We start from the raw sequence: 19,590 nt of genomic DNA, 5'->3' as shown, positions 1-19,590 counted from the left end.
AATGTGGAAAAGAGTGATTGGATTTTAACCAAATAAATATAATAAATAAATTATTCTTTTATATTTCGTACATAAATAAATGGACTTTGGTCTCGCATCACACGCACGCACACACTTTCATCTCATCTCTAAGTGAGTGATGTCCTTTCTGCCAGAGCATGTCTCTTATGGGCTGTAGTGCAGTTCAGTGCAGTCTAATAGGAAACACCTTACCTTGGGAATTAGCCTGCAAGACCCCGATGCTGTCATCAAACTGCATAGACTTGATGTTGAGTGACGCCAAGATGCATTCTTTATCTTGCAGAGAGGCGTCGTCGATATTGTTCTGATTGGCTGACAGTATAACGCACATGTCACAGAGGTTGATGTTGACAGCTCTCAAATCTGCCCGACTTAATGGTGTACCCTTCGGGGTGGAGAAAAAAGAGAGAGGGAGAGAGAGAGGGAGGAGGCAGCGACAGAAAAACAAATTAAAGGCCGAGTGAGTGTAGCTTTGGGAAATTAGCTAACAAGTATTCTTGTTTCAAGGCAGTGACATTCAGCTGATCAAACTGGGCATCGGGGAGTTGTAGAAGTGCTGTAAAGTAAAGGCTAGTCTGTGCTGAGGGCAGCATTGTGTGTTGAGGGGGTGAATCCCACTTTGATAGGCAGTCAAGCCAGCCCTAACAAGCTCTGAGGCAAGCCAGGCAGGCGTGCCAGTATCTTCTAGATCCAGCTACAGTACAGCTCTGTTCAACTCCATACGGACATGGCAAAGTGTCACTTCTCTGAATCACAAGAAGGACATCCAGGGATGGATGGACGAAGGCTACATGGGCTAAGGATAAGGCTACACAGACAGTATTCTAGATTGAAGTCAGTAGTGCCCAGTGGCGATGCACGCTAGTGGAGTGACCACTCTCGCTCACGAGATCCATGGCTCCATCGCTTAGTGCAGTTTAACATGGCGGCGAACAAGTTTTAATATTCAGGCTGTATTTATGGCGCCGGAACGCGAACCTCTCATCCAAACACGCGGCACTATACGCCCTTGGGTCTTGAGCAATACACCGACTGAGCAATAACCCCCCCCCCTAACAAAGTATCTACTCTCTACGCTACTATATCGCACAATACAAAGTGAGATATCTGTCAAGAGCAGAGTTAAGGAGTTCTCTCCCTGGTGGGCTGGAGTGTGTACTGCAGGTGTACTCACAGGCAGGATGGAGACCTTGGGGAAGTTGTGTAGAGTTTCCCACTCTCTTCTCAGGTACTCCAGCGAGCCCACAAACACTATGGGCTTCAACTCATGGTAATGGAAGTTGCTGGCTCTTAAAGGCATCACCAAGTTTCGCAGCCCCACCAAAGCGGACGTGACATCTCCAAATATACAGACCACTACATGACCGCTGAGGACCGTCATGGATGCCTCGCTCCGGGTCTGAGAGGGAAGACAGGGGGAGGGGAGGCAGAGAGAGGCAGAGAGACCGGGTAAGACACACAGAGAAAGACCTTGGGAGGGAAAGCGGGGTCAAAAACAGAACATGACAACATGAGAGAAAAAGAGAGCGTGAAAAAGAGAGGGAGAGCAATAAACAGAGGCGAGAGGACTAAGACAAACACACGGTGAGAGAAAAGAGTGCGTGTGCCAGAGATGCAGGTTGTGATGCTTCCAATTAAATAAGGATGGCACTGAAAACTTTTGTTTCCACACCCATGCTTGGTGCTTTCATGTTCGAAATCCACAAGCCCCGCAAGGGTACAAAGAAAACGAACAACTCACCTTGTTACAACAGAGAGCAATTGAGAGAAATGTAGATATACATTAGCATGGGGTTTGAATGCTATGTGAGGGAATGACTGGCTCCAAAAGCAATAACATACTGTACTTCTGTAACTTTCCAAAACGTAGGTACATTATGCTAGGGTCATTTACCGCGTACCGTGCGGTAATGTTGGTGTACCCACGCATTTGGAGGATATCGCTGGAATGTACTGTAACCTGGGAGAAAGGGGGGAGGTGGGACGGGGAGAAGAGGGAGGTGAGAGGGGGAGGGAAGGAGTGGCAGAGAGGACCTCACTTACCAGGATGACCTTCTCAATCTCTTTGGAGGGACACCAGTGAAACATTCCTGTGGAATCGTACTTCTTCACATTCATGTCCATGTTCTCGATCTGTTCATTTCCCGGAATGAGCAAGGGGTCATGTCTGCTGGAGAGATCGGGGAAGGGAAAGCAGAGAGACACGCGCTTCAGACACGTTTGACTTTTGTCGGGGGATCTGTCACACGATGATCGATAAACCAGTCAGGTCACAGTTGGAGATGTGTCCCACTTTGAATCTGGGGGGGGGGGGGGGGGCATCCTCTGGCATCCTCTGATGCCAGAGAAGCCCAATTATTAGGTAGGAGGGGCTGGAGCTAGCTGGAAAGAGCTGAGTGCCATGACAACAGAGAAACCATAGCTTTCCCTCCTCGCCCCGCTCGCGTTTAAAAAGCCCCTAACAGCAACACACTTTAAATATTTCAGGAATTAGCTCCCGATCAAATGTTACTTCCCCCCCGACTGACGGCCATGAATGTTTCAGCAGTGTGTCACAGGGCCCCGGCCGTGCTAATCCATCGTGGCGCCCAGCTGAGTTTGACGGGCAAGAACGCTGGGCCACGGAAGTGCTTCTGTCACTCCGCGGAGGCGCCTCTTGCCTCGTTTGCACTGACTCTACAAGACGTGATCTCAAAGTATCTCCGAGAGCCTTCCACAAGACTCACGGCTGGAGTAGCCACTTTGATCGAGATTGTTTTAGTCAATTAGAAAGTAGAACAGTGAAACGTCCACGGTCTCGACAGTCACAACACTTCTGTCTGAAGCCCCTGTGTTTATTTCCAAAACGCCATACTCCGATATAATTATTTCGTTGAATAGGGAACTAATATTACTAATGCTACGTTCATTGGAGGCAGAGCACAAAGACTGGCATATTGTGTGGTAGTACATTCCAGAGGGTTTTTCTTTGACGTCTCTTTCAATCTCCTTGCCTCCCCATCATCACTGTCACTCGGAGACAAGGCTTCGATGTTGCCTCCTCCTCCCTCCCTCCACTCTGCATTTTGGTTCTCCCCCCCACGAGAAAATCAGAAAACCCGTCAATTAACCTCCTTATCTCTTTTTCTCACTCCTCGCTATCCATCAACTTCTCCCTTTCTTAACCCCCTCCCCCTTAGTCTCTCAGTATGTAGATGAAATCAACCACGACAGGTGCTAATAACACTGACAGCATTTAGTGTTTCTACACCCGGGATGAATATTTCATTTCCGCGTGTTATGCCACTCACTCCGTGAGGCCCCTGTCACTTCAATAACCCGCCCAATGCACAGGCGTTGGCTGTGTGTGTGTGTGTGTGTGGTGGGGAAATGGATGGAAAGTGCAGTCAGCCTGGCACACGACTTTTCTCTATTCTACCCAGACAGCGATCTTTCACAAGGCTGTCCGTGGCGTGACTGCCTGCCTGTCAGGAGCTGTGCACACCTCGCACTCCCGATACTCAGACTCATACATACGTCCCGATACAACGCATGTATCTGCGTCGCCACCTCAGTTCCCAGGAAACAGGCTACCTACGACGACTGCACCCTGACGGATGCTAAATTAGAGGTGTCTTGTAACGCATCGAAAAGGTCAGTGTTATTATGGTTGGTTCCAGAAAACGTGCCGTGCCCCCCTGGAGTCTCGCTGTCACCATTAAAAAAGGAACACATATTGACACAGCGCGTCGTCGCTAGAACCCTGTTGTGCTTTGCTAATTGAAATCCACAGTAGGCTTGTTGCGACAGTATAGTTTAGTGGCAATTATGAACAATTCTGTGTCCCTCTCGGTTGGGTTATTGGTAATCATTAAAGCAGAAAGCACAATTTACAGTTTACACATTTGGATAGTCTATACCGGAATATTAAGAAATGGTGTAAATGTAATGCAGCTACTAGAATGAGTAACTAATGTACATGTGAAGGGCAGACATCTCTATGAAGTCTTTCTCTGTCTAAATTCTTCTGTCGGTCTTTGTCTTTGTCTATCTCTCCCTTGAAGCTTCCCTGTCTCTCTCTCTCTCTCTCTCTCTCTCTCTCTCACTCTTTCCCTCTCTCCATATTTCTCCCCCTCAGTGTATATTTCAAACAGAGTTTAGTTATTCTAGCGAATCACTCGGCAGTCGCTGACTTGGGATGGGCGTGCTCCCCCAATCCCTCTTCGCCAGGCTATGAAGGCAGCCTCGTGCTTTGAACATTTTCCCCATCATGCAAACTGACAAAGGCATGCTTTTCAAAAACCCACAGCCAATCTGTTGATCATTATTTATTTACAAAGGCCTTCAGGCAGCAAGTCCTGTAAAAACCATACTTGATATGGTATACGCTCGCTTGCTAGCTGTCTGCTGTTATTTCCCCCCCCTCCCTGCTTGTAGAATAAAGTATCCCTAAGGCTACCTCAAACAATCACTTTTCATTGCGCATAAAATCCACCTTGTAAAAGCACAAGTATTTAATATATACTGTATGGCGTTATATATTGACAGGGGGCAGCTGTGGAGGGGTGCTGTGGACTGGGCTAGGTAATTTGATGTTTTGCTGTGGGCTATGACTTGAAAAAGGCTACACCTCGAACAGAGGACCTGTCATCCCAGTACCCAAGAGCCAACAGAATACAGAAGCAACCCTACAGCAGAGAAAACTTTGACACTGCTTTGAAGCGTTTTCAAAACCGAGTAAATAACTCCCAAGAATTATTATCACTGCGAGATCAAAGCCGAGATGCATATATTACATGGCAAACGGAGACCATCTCCGAGGCAAAAGAGAGAGAGAAAAAAAAGAAGTGGTTTGGTGCTTTAAGTTGAGAAACAAAACTAAACACCCCTCTAAAACTAGCAGTTAGCTGGAAGTATGCCAATTTCTCTTTTGTGACACTTTGCTCTTTGAAAAAAACAAACAAGGGCATGTCGACGGTTGGTCTGTTGCAGGCTCGACTGAAGGGTCGAGTACGACTCCATGTACTGCTAATGGTTTGGAATGTGCGAGGGCTCGTCTAATTGCTGTTTTTTTGAGGGAGAACTGAGCGTGTTTAGTGGACACACTGTACACACAGTTCAGTACACTCTGCTCTGAATGACTTTCGTTTGGTTCCTGCTGGAAGGTGGCCTGAGGGAGACTCGTGTTAACGAGACTGGCTTTGTCTTACAAAGCACACCAAAAGGAACAGTTGGAGTTGAGAAAATAGCATTCGGTACACAGGCAGAGGAGGATGAAACGAACAACAATGTAAAGCTACTACACAGTGCTTAACTGAGTGTTGCCACTTTTCTTGAAAACAAGTAATGTTTCATTTGGCTTTATTTGTGTTAAGTGGTTCCTAGTTTTATTCAACCGTTAGTTTTTTCTTCTATTTTTCAAACTAACACCACAAATATATACCAAAAAATCTGCAGTGTTTCTACACAGGATTGGAACTTAATGTTGGGAAAAAAAAGTGCCTGACTGTACATTCATTAAGCACATCAGCCATAACAATTCCTGTCACTTCAGGGAGAGGCAAATTTGCTGTGTCCCTGTGCTTTTTCCATAACTGCCAGAGCACCTTCCCTTTGCTGCTTCAGTCAGGCACATCCTGACCTACCCTCACTGCATTTTACATCGCATTCCAACATTGTTTCACGGTCATGGGTGCGCCAAACCTAGCCCTTTTATCTTTCAAAATCAATTAACTGCAATTTGATTCCAAAGGACAGGATAAAAGGAAGGTAATATCTAAATTCAGATATGATTGTGATGATACATCTCGCATATGGCCTTAAGTACCAGAAACGGTACCCAAGGGGGTTCCCACAACACAGGAAGAGCCTGAGGGCAGAGTAACCAGGCAGATCGCTCTGATTGGCTGCTGGTGTCATTAGTGCCAGCGTTGTTTAAGAAGTACATGTGGACGAGACTGGAGGGGGTTGACAGCTGAGACTTTAAAGGCCCGGCATTTTTCAAACGGCTCCTCGCAGCCTCTTTCATGACAGAAATATTATTTCGGCTGTGTCATTAACCGCTGACAGCACGCCAGCCTAAACACCCCACCACCAATATCCATCTCCTAACAGGACTCCTTCCACATACTTTCGCACTTTCCCCATTCCACCCCCCCCCCCCCCCCCCCCCCCACCCACCCACACACGCCATCCCACCACCGGTAGCAATTTCATCCGCCCATCTCTGCCTGCACTAGCACATCTCCCTCCCCTCCTTCCCAGCCTTCACTCTCAACCCTCTCCCCCTCTGCGTGAGTGCTGGAAGTGCTGGCATTGAAACAATGTCTTACCTCATCATCTTGGGCGAGTTGTTGGGCGAGTTTCGCATGCCTCCGTTGCGCTGCTTTTTTTTGGGCGACAGAGTCGACGGGTGCTCGTCTTCAACTGCAAACACACGCACAGGGTGTCAGGGCACAGGCGAAGGGCAGCGGTCAGTGTGTGTGTGTTGGAACTGACATACCAAAGAACACAAACACACTCAACATTCAATCAATAATAATCCCATAAAGGAAGAAAAAAATTCAAAAGAACACAACGTCAAAGAGAAAGAGAAGACCTCCAAAAAAGTAGAAAGAGTTAGTGAGGGACAGAGTTAAACAGGAGAAAACCACGGAGAACAATCAATTAAGACCTGTCTGACTTCAACATATAAAGCCTCACTATTTTTCCCAAAGCCCCTTTTAGTTTGGTTTGGATCCACTGGCTGGGTTCTGGTTCACGGGTCACCGTGCTGATGGGCCTACGTGGATGAGCTCTATGTGGGTTGGACCTCTAGCAGTCTGCATCAGAGTGACCATGCATCCCGATGCCAATAGGTGCCATATGAATAAAACAGACTGTCATTAGTCAGCAGGGCATGGGGTCTAAAGCAATGACTGAGGGGGATGATCCTATGGTGGTGTTGTAATGAATGGCTACAAAGCTGACCCCCGACCCCATCATTCCAGCTCTCACTATGGTGCATGATGGCTCTTGTACAGGTCTAACTCCATGCCATGAGAACCCTTTAGGACTCAACAAGCGTCCCCCAAGTGTCACATGCCAAAACAGCACTCCAGCAGGACATGGCTTGAGAAGCCTGGGAATAACAAGCATTTAGAGCGCACACACCATCCAGCAGTAGATGAAGGTCAAGACACCCCATTAAAACGGCACATAGGGGAAAAGAAAACCACGTTTCATGCCCTGAGATACGACACATTGACTCGTTCGCTGGTCTTTCAGGGTATCGCAGGCTTACTGCTCTGTGATCATGTTGCCCTGTAAACTTTTCGATGAGTTTGATCACATTTTCCTGTCAACTAGGCGGTTTACTCTGTTGAAGACTCTGTCACCAGCCCTGCGGCGGAGACGACTAGAAAGACCCACCCAGGCCCCGTGTGTACACTCGAGTCTAGTTCACAGTAGTCTGATCTTCTCTACTGTCTCAGTTCCAGGGGCTTTCAGACCGGCACACAGACTAACCCCTCCACTCTTCCTCCCCCCCCCCTCCCCCTCCCCCCCCCCCCCCCCCCCCCCCCAAGCATATATACAATGTCCACTGTCACTTCAAACCCATATTAGTCCTTTGGTTAGAAATCAATACCACACAACATGATATTAGTGCAAATCAATGTGTGTGCTGCAAGCGGTGACTGCTCGAAGCACATGGAATTTCATTATTATCCGAGTACCCATCCTAGACTGTCACCTAATTGCACTAATAAAAGATAAAACATACAGCTCTTCCTCCTAATAAAATGCCATTCTCTGACATTTCCATTCAGCCATTGGACGGTCTGAATAGCTAATATTACAAGCCGTACCCACTTTGGAAATACATTTCCCTCTAATCTACTTTGAAAATATCACAGTTTAAAATATTCCTTCCCTGTGTTAGCCTATAGTTCAAAGTGAACTTATGGACACAAAACCCTTCTATTGCAGGTCCTCTCCTTGGCCTCTGAAAAGTTCAGACAATCTTATACAAAATATCTCCTTCAGACTAGCAACAATAACGTCCTCTGCAGTCAATGGGGACATAGCTTGTGTGTGACAGTCGAAAACAAATAAACAGGCATAAAAAAAATAAAAACAGTATCAAATTCTATATCAAATTCTATATCAGCTTGGCAGTCACATGTACAGCGGTGGATGTCGCGTTAGTGATCCCATGACAGCAGCATCCATGCAAAGCAGTGGCAGTGTCTAGCAGTAGGGGGGCTGAGAGTGTGGTAAACTCTCATGCAGACAGCACAGTGTGGCAAAACAGGACAGGACAAGGGGGGGAGGGGGGGGGGGGTTACTGACTGATGCATCCCGCTAAGGGGGGCAACCTACGGGGCCTGCTGCGGCCTAGCAGCGGCGCGTTACTGGGATGGTAGCGGTATTTCACCGGCAGGCTGCGGGCCCGGTTCAGCCGGCTCTCGGCCAGGCCTCGGCCCAGCCCGTTCCCTGGGCCGGAAATACTGAGGCGCAGCAGCGAGGGATTGGCCCTAGGCCCCGGCCCCAGGGGCAGCAGGCTTCCTTTACGGTTATTAACGAGGGGGATGGACGCTGAGCACGCGGGGGCCGGGGGGTCCTGGTGGGGGTGCGGCGCGTTGGGGTGGTGCGTGTTGGAGGTGAGGGAGGTGGAGTTGGTGATTTTAATCGATCGGTTTTGAATTGGCGGTCTACCTTCATCCTTTACTGTCGAACAATGGAGAATAAAAGCAATGAGAAAGAGCAGTGAGCTTCAAGGACATTGGCATAGTACAGTATAATACAATTTTTTGTCTATTATACATTTAAAATATATTAGTTTAAATGAATACATTATTCTTCTTTTGTCACATGCCCACTTGCAGAATACAATAGTGAGACAAAAACATTACTTTCAAATATTAGTTATTCTATTTTTAGGATTATTGCTATTATTAGTAGTGTTATTAATATTATGATTATTATTACTATTATTATGGTTGTGTCAAAATACATATTGTTAAGAGAGCAAATTATCAGATCTGTTTCAGAATATATTTTCATCAATGGACATTTGATGACCTTTTGATCTTGTGTCACCATGTGTGTTATTATAAGCAGATGTAATTGTTTTAACACATTATAAAACAAATCCCTTTTCTATTGCTGATGAATATGAATTAATTAATATGAATTAAAAAATGCACCAGTGCTCCTCTCTGTTCTGTTTCCATGCCTAATGGAACAACACAGAAAGAGAGAAACCACATGAAACCAGGAAGAACAAATGTACTTCAGTGCTGTCTACGCATTCAACGTACAGGTAACAATGCAAAATTTAGGATTATTTGAAACAGGTTCAAATGTATTTCAGTCTATCTATTTCATTCATGCCCAAATATCTATTTCAGTCACTGCCCAATTCCTGATTTGGATTTAAAAGGAATAGTATTATGTTACATGGAACGATACAGTAATTATTTCACAGAGGAATAAGCTGCCATCTCCTACAATATTTCTATATCATTCTGCTATCACTTTGTCCTCATGACATAGTGAGCGTATTATCCATTTAATTAAACCGGGACTCTACATCACTCTCTCCCTCTTGCTCTCAGCCCTGCGAGCATGTATGGGTCTCCAAGCAAAAGAAGGGGATAGATAGAACAAGAGAAAAGAAGGTGTAGCCGAGGAGCCGTTTCCTCCTGCTTGGTGGCCGGAGTTGTTGCATGGTCGGGTGGTATGTCGGTAGGGACTACAGAGCGCGTGGTCGGGTGGCCGCGAGCGATAAACAGACGCTTATCCCTGCCGTCAGCTGCCTCCTTGATTTACGGAGCGCCACCGATAGCTCCTGGATTCATCTGGCCCTTGTCAAACAAGCCCAGCGTTACGGCGCCATCACACGCCCTGGCAGCTCCACTGTGCACTCCGAACAACCCAGACGGCAACTGTCCCTTCGTGAAATGCTAATCACATGACGAGGCCGTACCGAATGCAGGTCCCCATCAAGCCCAGGCCCAATGAGAGGATGAGACCAGAGAGAACCATATAGATAAGGGTCGTGCTGGACTTTGTGAGCTCAATATGTTTTGTAAATACCAACACTCCCGTACATCAGTGTGGTACTGTTGTGTTCATATATTTTTAACCGTCTTGTTAATGTTGGATTATTTTTGGTCACTATGGTTATGCTTGTTCATCGCAAGGCATTGTATTTTCCTAACACATTTAGTATTTCTTGAATCATTCCAATGAAGTATAAACATCAACAATAACGTTACCGTTGGATGAAAACAAATTGTAATGTTATCATAGCAGAATAATAGCATTTCAGAACTTACATTCACTTACAGTTAGAAGTTGGAGAGAAGAGACATGTCACAATTCTATACTTTACACTGAAAAATTTACCTAAATTGCAATCTGCTTTGAACCGAACACCAGCCTCTTTTTGAGATCCACTTTTCCCTGGTGTTGTAGCGCCATCTGCTGCTAGAGGCAGCACAATACAAACAAAATATTGCGTACAACTGAACAGTCAAAAAGAGCATTTTTCCTTAAATGAACTTTAAAGTGCTTTAAGAGACAATTTCTTTCTTTTTTTTTTTTTTTTACTGAATTAGTGCATTCATTGTCAGATGCATGTCATCCTATCAAAAGACCATTTTGTGAAATAAAGTATGATAATCAATTAGATCTATACATCAGTAAAAAGTGGTTTAAGGACTCTGTTATTATGTCATTGCCAACCCTGTGTATCAGTTCAAATCAATTAATCAGTGAGAGACTAAGATGGTAGCTTTGCATTCTACTAGTAAAGCAAAAACTAGACCAAACCAAGCATCAGTGTTACTTGGAGGTGACATGGTTCTGGGACTATACAGGTCTACACACAGGGAGTGCTGAAGCTGGATGGGGAGGGACAGAGAAACACACTTACGTGATCTGACATATCCATTATACTTATATTTGGCTGAGGAAAGTGCAAAGACAAATGACAGGTTACATGTAGGAAAAGAGGATGACGATCATGAGACAGACATTTAGACAGATATCTACACTGACAGAGATGTAGACGGACATGTAGACCAGCGGGTTAGGAAATGTATCAAGTGAAATGGGATATTGAAAAAAGAAAGACAAGTCCAAAGTCTCGGAGCATGATGACTCGGCTCTAAATTTGCGATGGCACAAATGGGAGACCGATGGTAACAATATAACACGATGAGATGAAGAGGTAGACAGGATGGATTTTATGGCCACGGAGAGCGAAGACAGTGAGGAAGCCGGGCTTTTGGAAAGTGAAAACCAAACTGTGGTGTGACATTTTTAAAAGCGTGTTCCATGATGGAGAATCATTTTTCAAAAGAGCTGAATGGACTCGCATGCTCTCATTGGCTCGGAAATGTTCAAAATCATCCAATTAAAATATTTACGTTAATAATAATTTTGGAATCAAATATGAAGGTTGACTAAATCAAGCTGGTTGGAGGAAAACTTTCATTGCAAAGGTGTATTCAATTAAAAAATGATCCTGAGTGTTGGAAAAGACACACAGAAACATGTGACCCCAGACTGCAGACAGGACAGAGGCAGACCCACCCTGAGAGACACAGACACATCCACCCCAACATGGCCTCCAGAAATCCCCACAGTACAAACAGAAAACAAAGCCGACAGTATCATCACTAAAGAATCTCAAAATATAGCTAAAAATGCTTTAAATGTGTACTCATTAGAAAAATAGCATATACGCTGCAGGATTTTAGATGTAGGAAATCTGACTAAGAAATTCAAAAATTGCAAAACTTTAAATTATCATTCTAGCGAGTGAATGAGAGCAATGTGAACCATTACATGCAGTATGTTATCGTCATACCTCACTTGTATCCTCTAGAATGGCAGTGTACAACCCTCGCTTATACCATCTACAACTCTGGCTTATGCTTTCTGATCTACAATTGCAGTCCAAACCAATCAAAACATCATAAGGACAGTCCTAAAGGCCCAGTTAAAACACCCACTCTCCTAAGATTCCACAGATCTAACAGGACTGGATGTGTCTGTGTCTTCACCACAAAACTGTAACCTATCCAACAACTGTATGTCAGAACCAGAGACCCCCCCCCCCCCCCCCCCCCCCATCGTATCACTGACGTTACAAGGACATGAGGAGAGCAGTGAGTATTGGAAGTCAGATCAAGACATGGAGTCTGAGCTCCCTGTTCCTTTTTCGAGAGACTCTCTCTTTCTCTCCCTGTGGTAAAGGTCACGGGGAGGGCCACAGGGCAGGCCAATGACACTGGCCCTCAAACAGGGACCCGCGCTGACCCTGGCATCTGTCGCTTTTGATTTGCCCATGCCCACATAGGCAGCAAGCTAACCGGCTAGCATGTGGGACTTAGCGCAAAGGGGAGAGGGAGGAACCAAGGCTGCCTGGTGGACAGGAGCTGTCGGGGCAGGTTTGGTGACGGACTAGCAGGGCTAGGGAAATGATAATGCAAACATAATTTCCATGTCAGAGTGAATAAGGGACCCTGCCCTGACAAACACACACACACACACACACACACACACCAGAATAGACCCATGGGCCTTTCCCCAGCCTCTGGCTACCTTTCCTTGTCTCCAACCCCTGGCCCAGCCTTGATCCAAGCTCTCGCTTCATATATAGAAAACAAAGAAAACCACTACCCAAGCAATCAATGTGGCTATTCAAACAGGAAATCTAGTTTGTGTGCTCAGAAGTATACTGGATTAAGTCATCATACTGAAGTTAGCAATGTCTGACTCACTTTGGTCAGGAAGACACAGAGGAACTGAGAAAGAAAATCCAACAATCGTTCCCTGACAATACCCACTTAGTTCAGAGAAAGGTCAATCCAAGACATAGTTTCTTCTCCAATCCAACAATGAGGCCGAGGGGGAATAGAGATCAGTAACAATGTAATGGCCGGTAATTGGTACAGAAGGATTTCAACGCCAACCCAACTGCACAAGGTATAGCCGGAGTCATCACGTTGAGTCGGAAACTGAGGCAAAGGCTTCAGATTAGTCAAGAGTACTGTATGCTACCGCTGGAAAGGAAATCGGATACATGCAACTGTACTTTGGTATTCAGGCCTACAGCTGCTATACACCCAACCTCAGCTCTTTGGATCCCCCCCACAGGAGGGGAGGGAGAGCAGGGCTGTCCATGCCCATGCCACTGTTATCCACACAAGCTAGCTAAGAATTCACAAGCCGCCTATCTCCAACAAGCCAAAAAAACACTTCCGTAGACTACCAGACTTTACACTCTCCTTTGTTTTGTGCTTCCCCTGTGCTCTCTCTCTTGACCTCTCCTTTCACTCATTCTCTACTCCTCTCTTCCTTTCCATCTGCTTTGAACCTAGCCAGCCATACTGGACACCACACAGCTGAGTGAGAGCTGATGGATGTGAGGAGGATTAAGTCTGTAAAAGAGACAGGGATGGATTTGGCAAAGTCACAGTTGCTGAAAATGAGTTCCATCGTAATTAATTTTTCTCTTTGGTTATATAGTCATTTAGCATATTAATAGCATAGCAAATCTACGTGACACTCAAATGAAGATTTAGTCTCATCCTCAAATTGTGATCAAGAGCCTCGCAATGAGAAGGTAATATTAGATAAATGACACTGTATTTTACACGTTAGCATCATTATTGCTCCTGGATAAAGGTTAGTTCTATGAGCTTAAATTAAATTGGCAAAAACAAAACAGAGTTGTTGCAGCTTCTCCCAAACGTTTCAGAAAGATTAAAAAAAGATAAAAGAAAATAATTGAAATAATCATCTTCATCTGCATACAGTCAACAATCTCTTTAAACATTCAGGGACATTTCAATTATCTTATTTATAACAATTCAATACACATCAAACACCAAGTGTCCAATAATAGCACTGTCACCACACCACTGCTTTACTGATATGCAGCATGCCACAATAGCTAGCCACAAAGCTAACAGCTAGAGTTGAGCAGCACCACAGAGCAACACCACTACCCACCACATAAATACTACTACTAACAATAATAATAAAAAAAAAAAAAATGAATGAATAATATATGATAATAATATTAATAATATTAATAATAATGTATTATTGTTAATAGTATTAGTATAATAGTATCAGTATTATTTTCATCATAGTCATAATTTACATAGAGATAAGCCACAGCTATATGCCAACTATGGGGTCACGGTACACAAAACACGCCATGTTGACAACACTTAACACACACACACACACACACACACACACACACACACACACACACATACCCTCAGTACACCTACACACATTCACACACACCACAGACATGTAACAGCATGTGTTGGGCGGTGTAACTTACAGGCACGTAAAGTGGTTGCGCAATCATGAACAGAGACAGAGGAAAGTGGGTAGGCCCTCTGAAGGGTGTCCATGTTACTATGTACACTGCCTGACATGCAAGAGCAGTCTCGCTCTGAGCGGCCGCAATCAAAACAACATGCCAGTTTCATTCGTTTGTAGACGGACATCTTGGCTACAGTCATGTTTTGGGATGAGAGGAAGAGGAAAAGCAGCAGGTTAATGGCAAGAGGAGAAATAGACATCCAGGGGAGGTTGGAAGGTCACTTCATAGGAGATAATAAATGCACGCCTTAGCTGCCAGCTGCCCACAGACTTGACCCCAACACTAGACCAGCCATTCAGGCACAAATGTGCCATAATCAACCGTTAATATCAAAACATTTCCCATTTAGTCATGGTTGAGTAGCACGCTGTGGACGATTTTGACCAAATGATAGGGATACTAATTCCCTTACTTTTGTCTTTGTTGCTGAATTTTGAAGTTTATGCTTGGGATTATATATTTTTTCTTCTAATGGGTTAGGTTTCAGGGGTCAAGCTGTGTCCTAAGGCTTGATTATGCCATAACAGGTCAAATAGGCAAAATATGACAGTGGGGGCAAAGGGAAAGAGGGGTGGGGGGGGGGGGGAGAGGGAAAGGAGGGCATTCAAGGAAAGGAAGAGAGGCATGGGCAATGTCGTCAGCAGCAAACCTTTAAAAAGTGTTTCATACAGAACATCACTCGATGTGGCGGCTAAAGGCGTGGATCACGTACCTGTATCCCATCATGCAGCTGGAGCAGCCTGTCTATGACGTTACACTATTCTAAAGGCTAGGCTGGTCAATTCATGCTCGGCCAGGACTACAACTACTTCTACTACTACAACGCTCCCCCCAGCTGGCTTCACTTCGGCTAGCACGTATGACAGAGTGTGCGTGCAGGTTTAGAGAAAATAGCATCATTTAATGCATGCACTCGTCATAGGATTATGTGCCCATTGATAGTAGTAGTAGTAGTAGTAGTAGTAGTAGTCTGTGTGTGTGTGTGTGTGTGTGTGTGAAGCCTTTGACCCCAGAAAGAGTGGTAGTGAAGGCCCCCTGAGCAGCGCCACTAGGTCACTTGGGACCCCTGGTCCCCAATCTCCCACCGCCCAGGAGCCTCACAAGAGGAGCCGTCACTGACTGGTGTTCTGGTCCACGTCGATGGACCGATGCCCAAACGAGAAAGCCAATATCCCGGGTCTGAGACAGGGGGAGACTGGGGAGCACGAGGCCCAGAGCCCCCTCTGTGCAGGGCCATCAAGAGCTGCTGACTTCTGTTCAGAGCATGCAAAGTGCTTTCTAAGCATTCATCTGCATGCATCAATGCTGATCTGAGGGGTTTGGGAGGGAGTAACTGTTTACAGGGCAGAAACAGTTAGGGTGATAGACGCGAGCAGTGAGGCTGTCCTTTCATGCTGAGACCCTGTGTTCAGAGTTCTGGGCTGGGCTTTCAGAAGAACAGAGTCCATGTATGTTTGCACATTTCCGTGAGATGTTGGAGGGTATGTGTGTGCGTGGAGGGGGTGGTGGGGGAGATGGAAAATACAAGACACGATGACATGTTTGACTCATGACTTCACACACGCCGACATCCTGAGCCACGGCTCGGCCGTGTCCCAAGTTAAGACAGACTTCACAGAACCCCTCCACGTGAACTTTGGCCTGATGAACTACCAGTGTTTTCTTAAGCTTTGCACATGGCAGAACAGACACACTGTAGTCCATCAAGACAATGCCGTTGAACATGGCTCGTGTGAAGAAGGCCTTATAGGTCCCGAAATAGACACTGTTCATCTGGGTCCTCTCTCACTAAAAACAAATCTATTCAGCCAGAATGCCATAAGCAATGTTGACTCGCATGACTTCTGAAACTCAGAATGAAACTTCAAATGATCTGATAAAAAAATGTTAAACATGGGAAATCCATGGAAACCAAACAACACAAACACACCATCTTTAACTTTAGTTACTGTACGATGTCACAACACACAAAATTAAGCTAGAAAAGAATACAACACAAGGAAGCCTTGTATGTGTAGAATGTGTATACAATACAGTATGCACATTCTTTGCCAAAATGCAGGGTGATAAAATCATCAAACACCATAAACCAAGAGACAAAGTGTTGCACAATTGTATACCAATTGTGTTTATATTGTAAATGTAACATAACCATAGATGGAGACACATAGTTCAGTTCAGTTTGCTCATAGCATTCTAGCGAAATAGGTTGCAGATACCTCAGTGTCAATTCTCTCCTCTACAGACATGAATCTGGCACAACGCCATCATCTAGTGGCCATCTAGTGGTATGGCAGTTCGCCCTGCAGTAACCAGGTCATATGAACTGCGGCTTTCACGATAAAAAGGCCCAACGACTGTCTAGAATTGAAATGCGCTCGGCAGGGGTGATTGCATTTCAATTCCTGAAAGTGCAGGTGACCTCTGGATCCTCGACAGGAGTTGTTGAGGACCCAGAGGGGTGGGCAGTGGGTAAGAACACAGGGGAAGGGGCTGGGACCAGACTGTTTTGACTGGGATTTTGCAAAGCTTGTTAAAGCTTAAAAGAAAATCAAGAACTACCACTAGAACACTTTCCTCTATCTATTTTCTTTTTGTTGGTCTTGGCTCAATTAAAACCATTACTATTGTTATTATGTATGAATTTCTGACTGTTGCCACATTAATCGGTGGGCAGGACATTTTGGATGGGGGCTCACAGGACTAGAGCTGGTTCCTTTCAGGTCAGCTTGGTTTACTTGGATGAAGAAAGGAAAGGAACTGGCTTTTTGTCAGTCGTTTTTGTTTAGAAAAGCTCTCCTCATAAAGTATTTCTAAGAAGGTTGTCAGTTGAGATAAGCAAAGTCTGGACCGACTGTCTGAGGAGTCTAATGTTGTGGTGAGTTTGGGTTTTGCTGACTGCATGGGTTCTGGTCTGGCCTGACAAAGAGTGTTGAGATGAGAGGCGGGGAGAGGGATGCAGAAGCTACACTGGTGCATGCAACATAGATACAGTCTACTATTGGCTGAGGAGAAAAAAATAACACTCGCACTGCACTCTGGGTAATGGGGAACCCGTTTTTGTTTTACTCACAATAAATCACTACCAGTGAGAGGTTAAAATAAAGTGGCATTTTCCAACGGCAGCAAGGGAGGAAATACATCAAAAGTGTGTCAATGGTCATAAAGAAACATGAAAAACAACTAAACAGAAAGAAAGAAAGCAACAACAATAACAGAAGAAGGAAAAAAACGAAAACAGATGACAAACTCCCGTTGCAGAAATGGAAATGTAATTTCGAAATGCAACTCTCCTGTTGGCAAAAACTGTGATGAAAGAAGCTAATGGGATAAACTAGTTTGTCTCTGTAAGCTAAATAGTGACACCATGAAACCTGCAGAGTCAAGAGAGGTTTGTGGTCCTAGCTAGCGCCTAGACCAAGCCTTGTTTGAATAATTGAGATGACACAGACAAAGGGAGGAGATGGTGGGTATCCATTTTAATGTCTGTGTTTGTTTGGGCGTGGGCTGCTTGTTGTAATTGTCACTGACCTTTCTAGAGCCACTGAAATTTCATCTGAATTATTTATCCAGCCGCTAACATGGTTAGACAAGTGACTATATAGGTCAGGTAACAGCCATGGATTGTTTCTGGACAATCTTTAATGCCACATCAACTGAGACACAGTTGGATGCAGACAAGAACGGGCAAGTATTCGCTGCTACTTATTGTAATCAATTAAACTTACTCCTGGCACTCACAGTGCAGACAATATCTCGTTATAAAGATATCCAGTATTTTGTGACGCATTTATTTACATTTAGTCATTTAGTCAATTTATCCTAGCCAATAGGGTGTCAGGTCTTATTGGCCCTTAGCAGGGGTCACCCATCGGTGCTTTGCCATTCTTCCGCCTGACTAAGGTCATTACCTCCGCCTGTGTCACTGAGTTTCTATGGTGACCTGACAGCCTCCCTCTTCTGCTCAGCTAATCATGTCGGTCCCCCTCTCCGTCTGTCACTCTCATTGCTGCACTGACGTATGGCTCTCCTTTTTATCTTTCCATCTTGACCTCTCTCTTTCTGAGGTAGAGGTGTCTTTCTCCATTTGGTTCTCTCCTTTGAGTAAATCTAGACCTCCTCGTCCTCCCTGTCAGTAACCCTCCCAAATAAACCAACTGTGAAATGAGTAAATCAAATGAATGATGTAACATGTTGCACTTGCACCTTTGTCACAAAATAAAAATGAACATATTGATTGCGGATAACACCTTGATGAAGAACTGGGGTTATGGTGGAACGTATTTTAACAGTGATTTCTATCATTTAATGGGACATTCATTTTCAATAGGATATTATGGCAAGCACATCAGTATCACTGTGAGTGGCCTGTCCTTTGAGAAACAGGGAGAGATATTACACAGTATCAGGATGCAGTCATCTTAAGTACTGTCCATTCAGAAAGAGATACATGAAGTGAGGTGTTGGGGGCGGGAGGTGGGAGGAGTTGGGGGGGGGGGGGGGCACGGAGCGTACTCACGTCGTTTACAGCCACACTTTTTGATGCGTTTTGGGTCTGTGATGTCATCATGACAAGCTTTGCAGTAGAAAAATGCTCTGAAGGGCAAAGGAAAAGCGTTAACTTTCACCCTCCTTGTTTGCGGTGTCATCACCTCCCGTTACACTTTCAGTCACTGTCTCGTAACCGGCTTCGGACACTTTGCGGAGCCCACCGAGGTAGCAGCACAATCCTATCGGCCACACGGTCTGTATAAACACTGGTCTTCTACCAGAACATCACAGGAAGTTCTCTTTCATTTACCTGTCGTTGTCTTTCCTTACCTCTTGACTTCTTTGGCGTCGCTGGCGATAAAGAACCCCAGAGTTCCTTCCTGCATCTTGACGTGGTTCCCCGGGTTGATGAGGATGCTGGGTATTCAGGGAGACACACGCCACAGCGCTTGTTAAAACACTGGCCCGCCACCGACTCCCACTCAAGACGTGCTAATCAAGAGGAATGGTACACACACATCGTCGGGAACCTTTCTCTAAAGCTACCGGAGCCAGTGGGTTGAAATGGGCGGATCTGATTGGTCACTGGCATTACAGTGTGTTTTGTGGTTGAGTGGGGTGAACTTGGTGTGGTGTGAGGTCACCGTATGAGTAGTTAGTCTTTACAAAACGAAAAAACAGTTTCTCCCTGGTCACTC

At 45.2% G+C, this 19,590-nt stretch overlaps 1 protein-coding gene across 9 annotated transcripts in view; it reads right to left on the bottom strand.

The window, feature by feature from the left end:
• Window positions 1-19,590, bottom strand: part of LOC136943397 (calcium-activated potassium channel subunit alpha-1a) — a 122,183-nt gene that overhangs the window by 16,165 nt on the left and 86,428 nt on the right. For 5 of the 9 annotated variants that reach the window (XM_067236687.1, XM_067236691.1, XM_067236689.1 and 2 more), the window contains 6 exons: window positions 19,223-19,309; window positions 18,921-18,997; window positions 6,333-6,426; window positions 2,065-2,188; window positions 1,196-1,420; window positions 214-406 (listed from right to left, as the gene is read on the bottom strand). In XM_067236687.1, coding sequence (XP_067092788.1) covers window positions 214-406; window positions 1,196-1,420; window positions 2,065-2,188; window positions 6,333-6,426; window positions 18,921-18,997; window positions 19,223-19,309 — 800 coding nt within the window. Of the gene's footprint in view, window positions 1-213; window positions 407-1,195; window positions 1,421-2,064; window positions 2,189-6,332; window positions 6,427-14,356; window positions 14,531-17,474; window positions 17,484-18,920; window positions 18,998-19,222; window positions 19,310-19,590 lie in introns of all 9 variants that reach the window. The other 4 variants (XM_067236688.1, XM_067236692.1, XM_067236694.1 and 1 more) reach the window with 2 other exon arrangements.

The sequence above is a fragment of the Osmerus mordax genome, chromosome 5 (genome assembly GCF_038355195.1).
Source record: "Osmerus mordax isolate fOsmMor3 chromosome 5, fOsmMor3.pri, whole genome shotgun sequence".
Classification (NCBI taxonomy): Eukaryota; Metazoa; Chordata; class Actinopteri; order Osmeriformes; family Osmeridae; genus Osmerus; species Osmerus mordax.
Note: the sequence above shows the minus strand (reverse complement) of the source record. Positions and strands in the feature narration are given on the sequence as shown.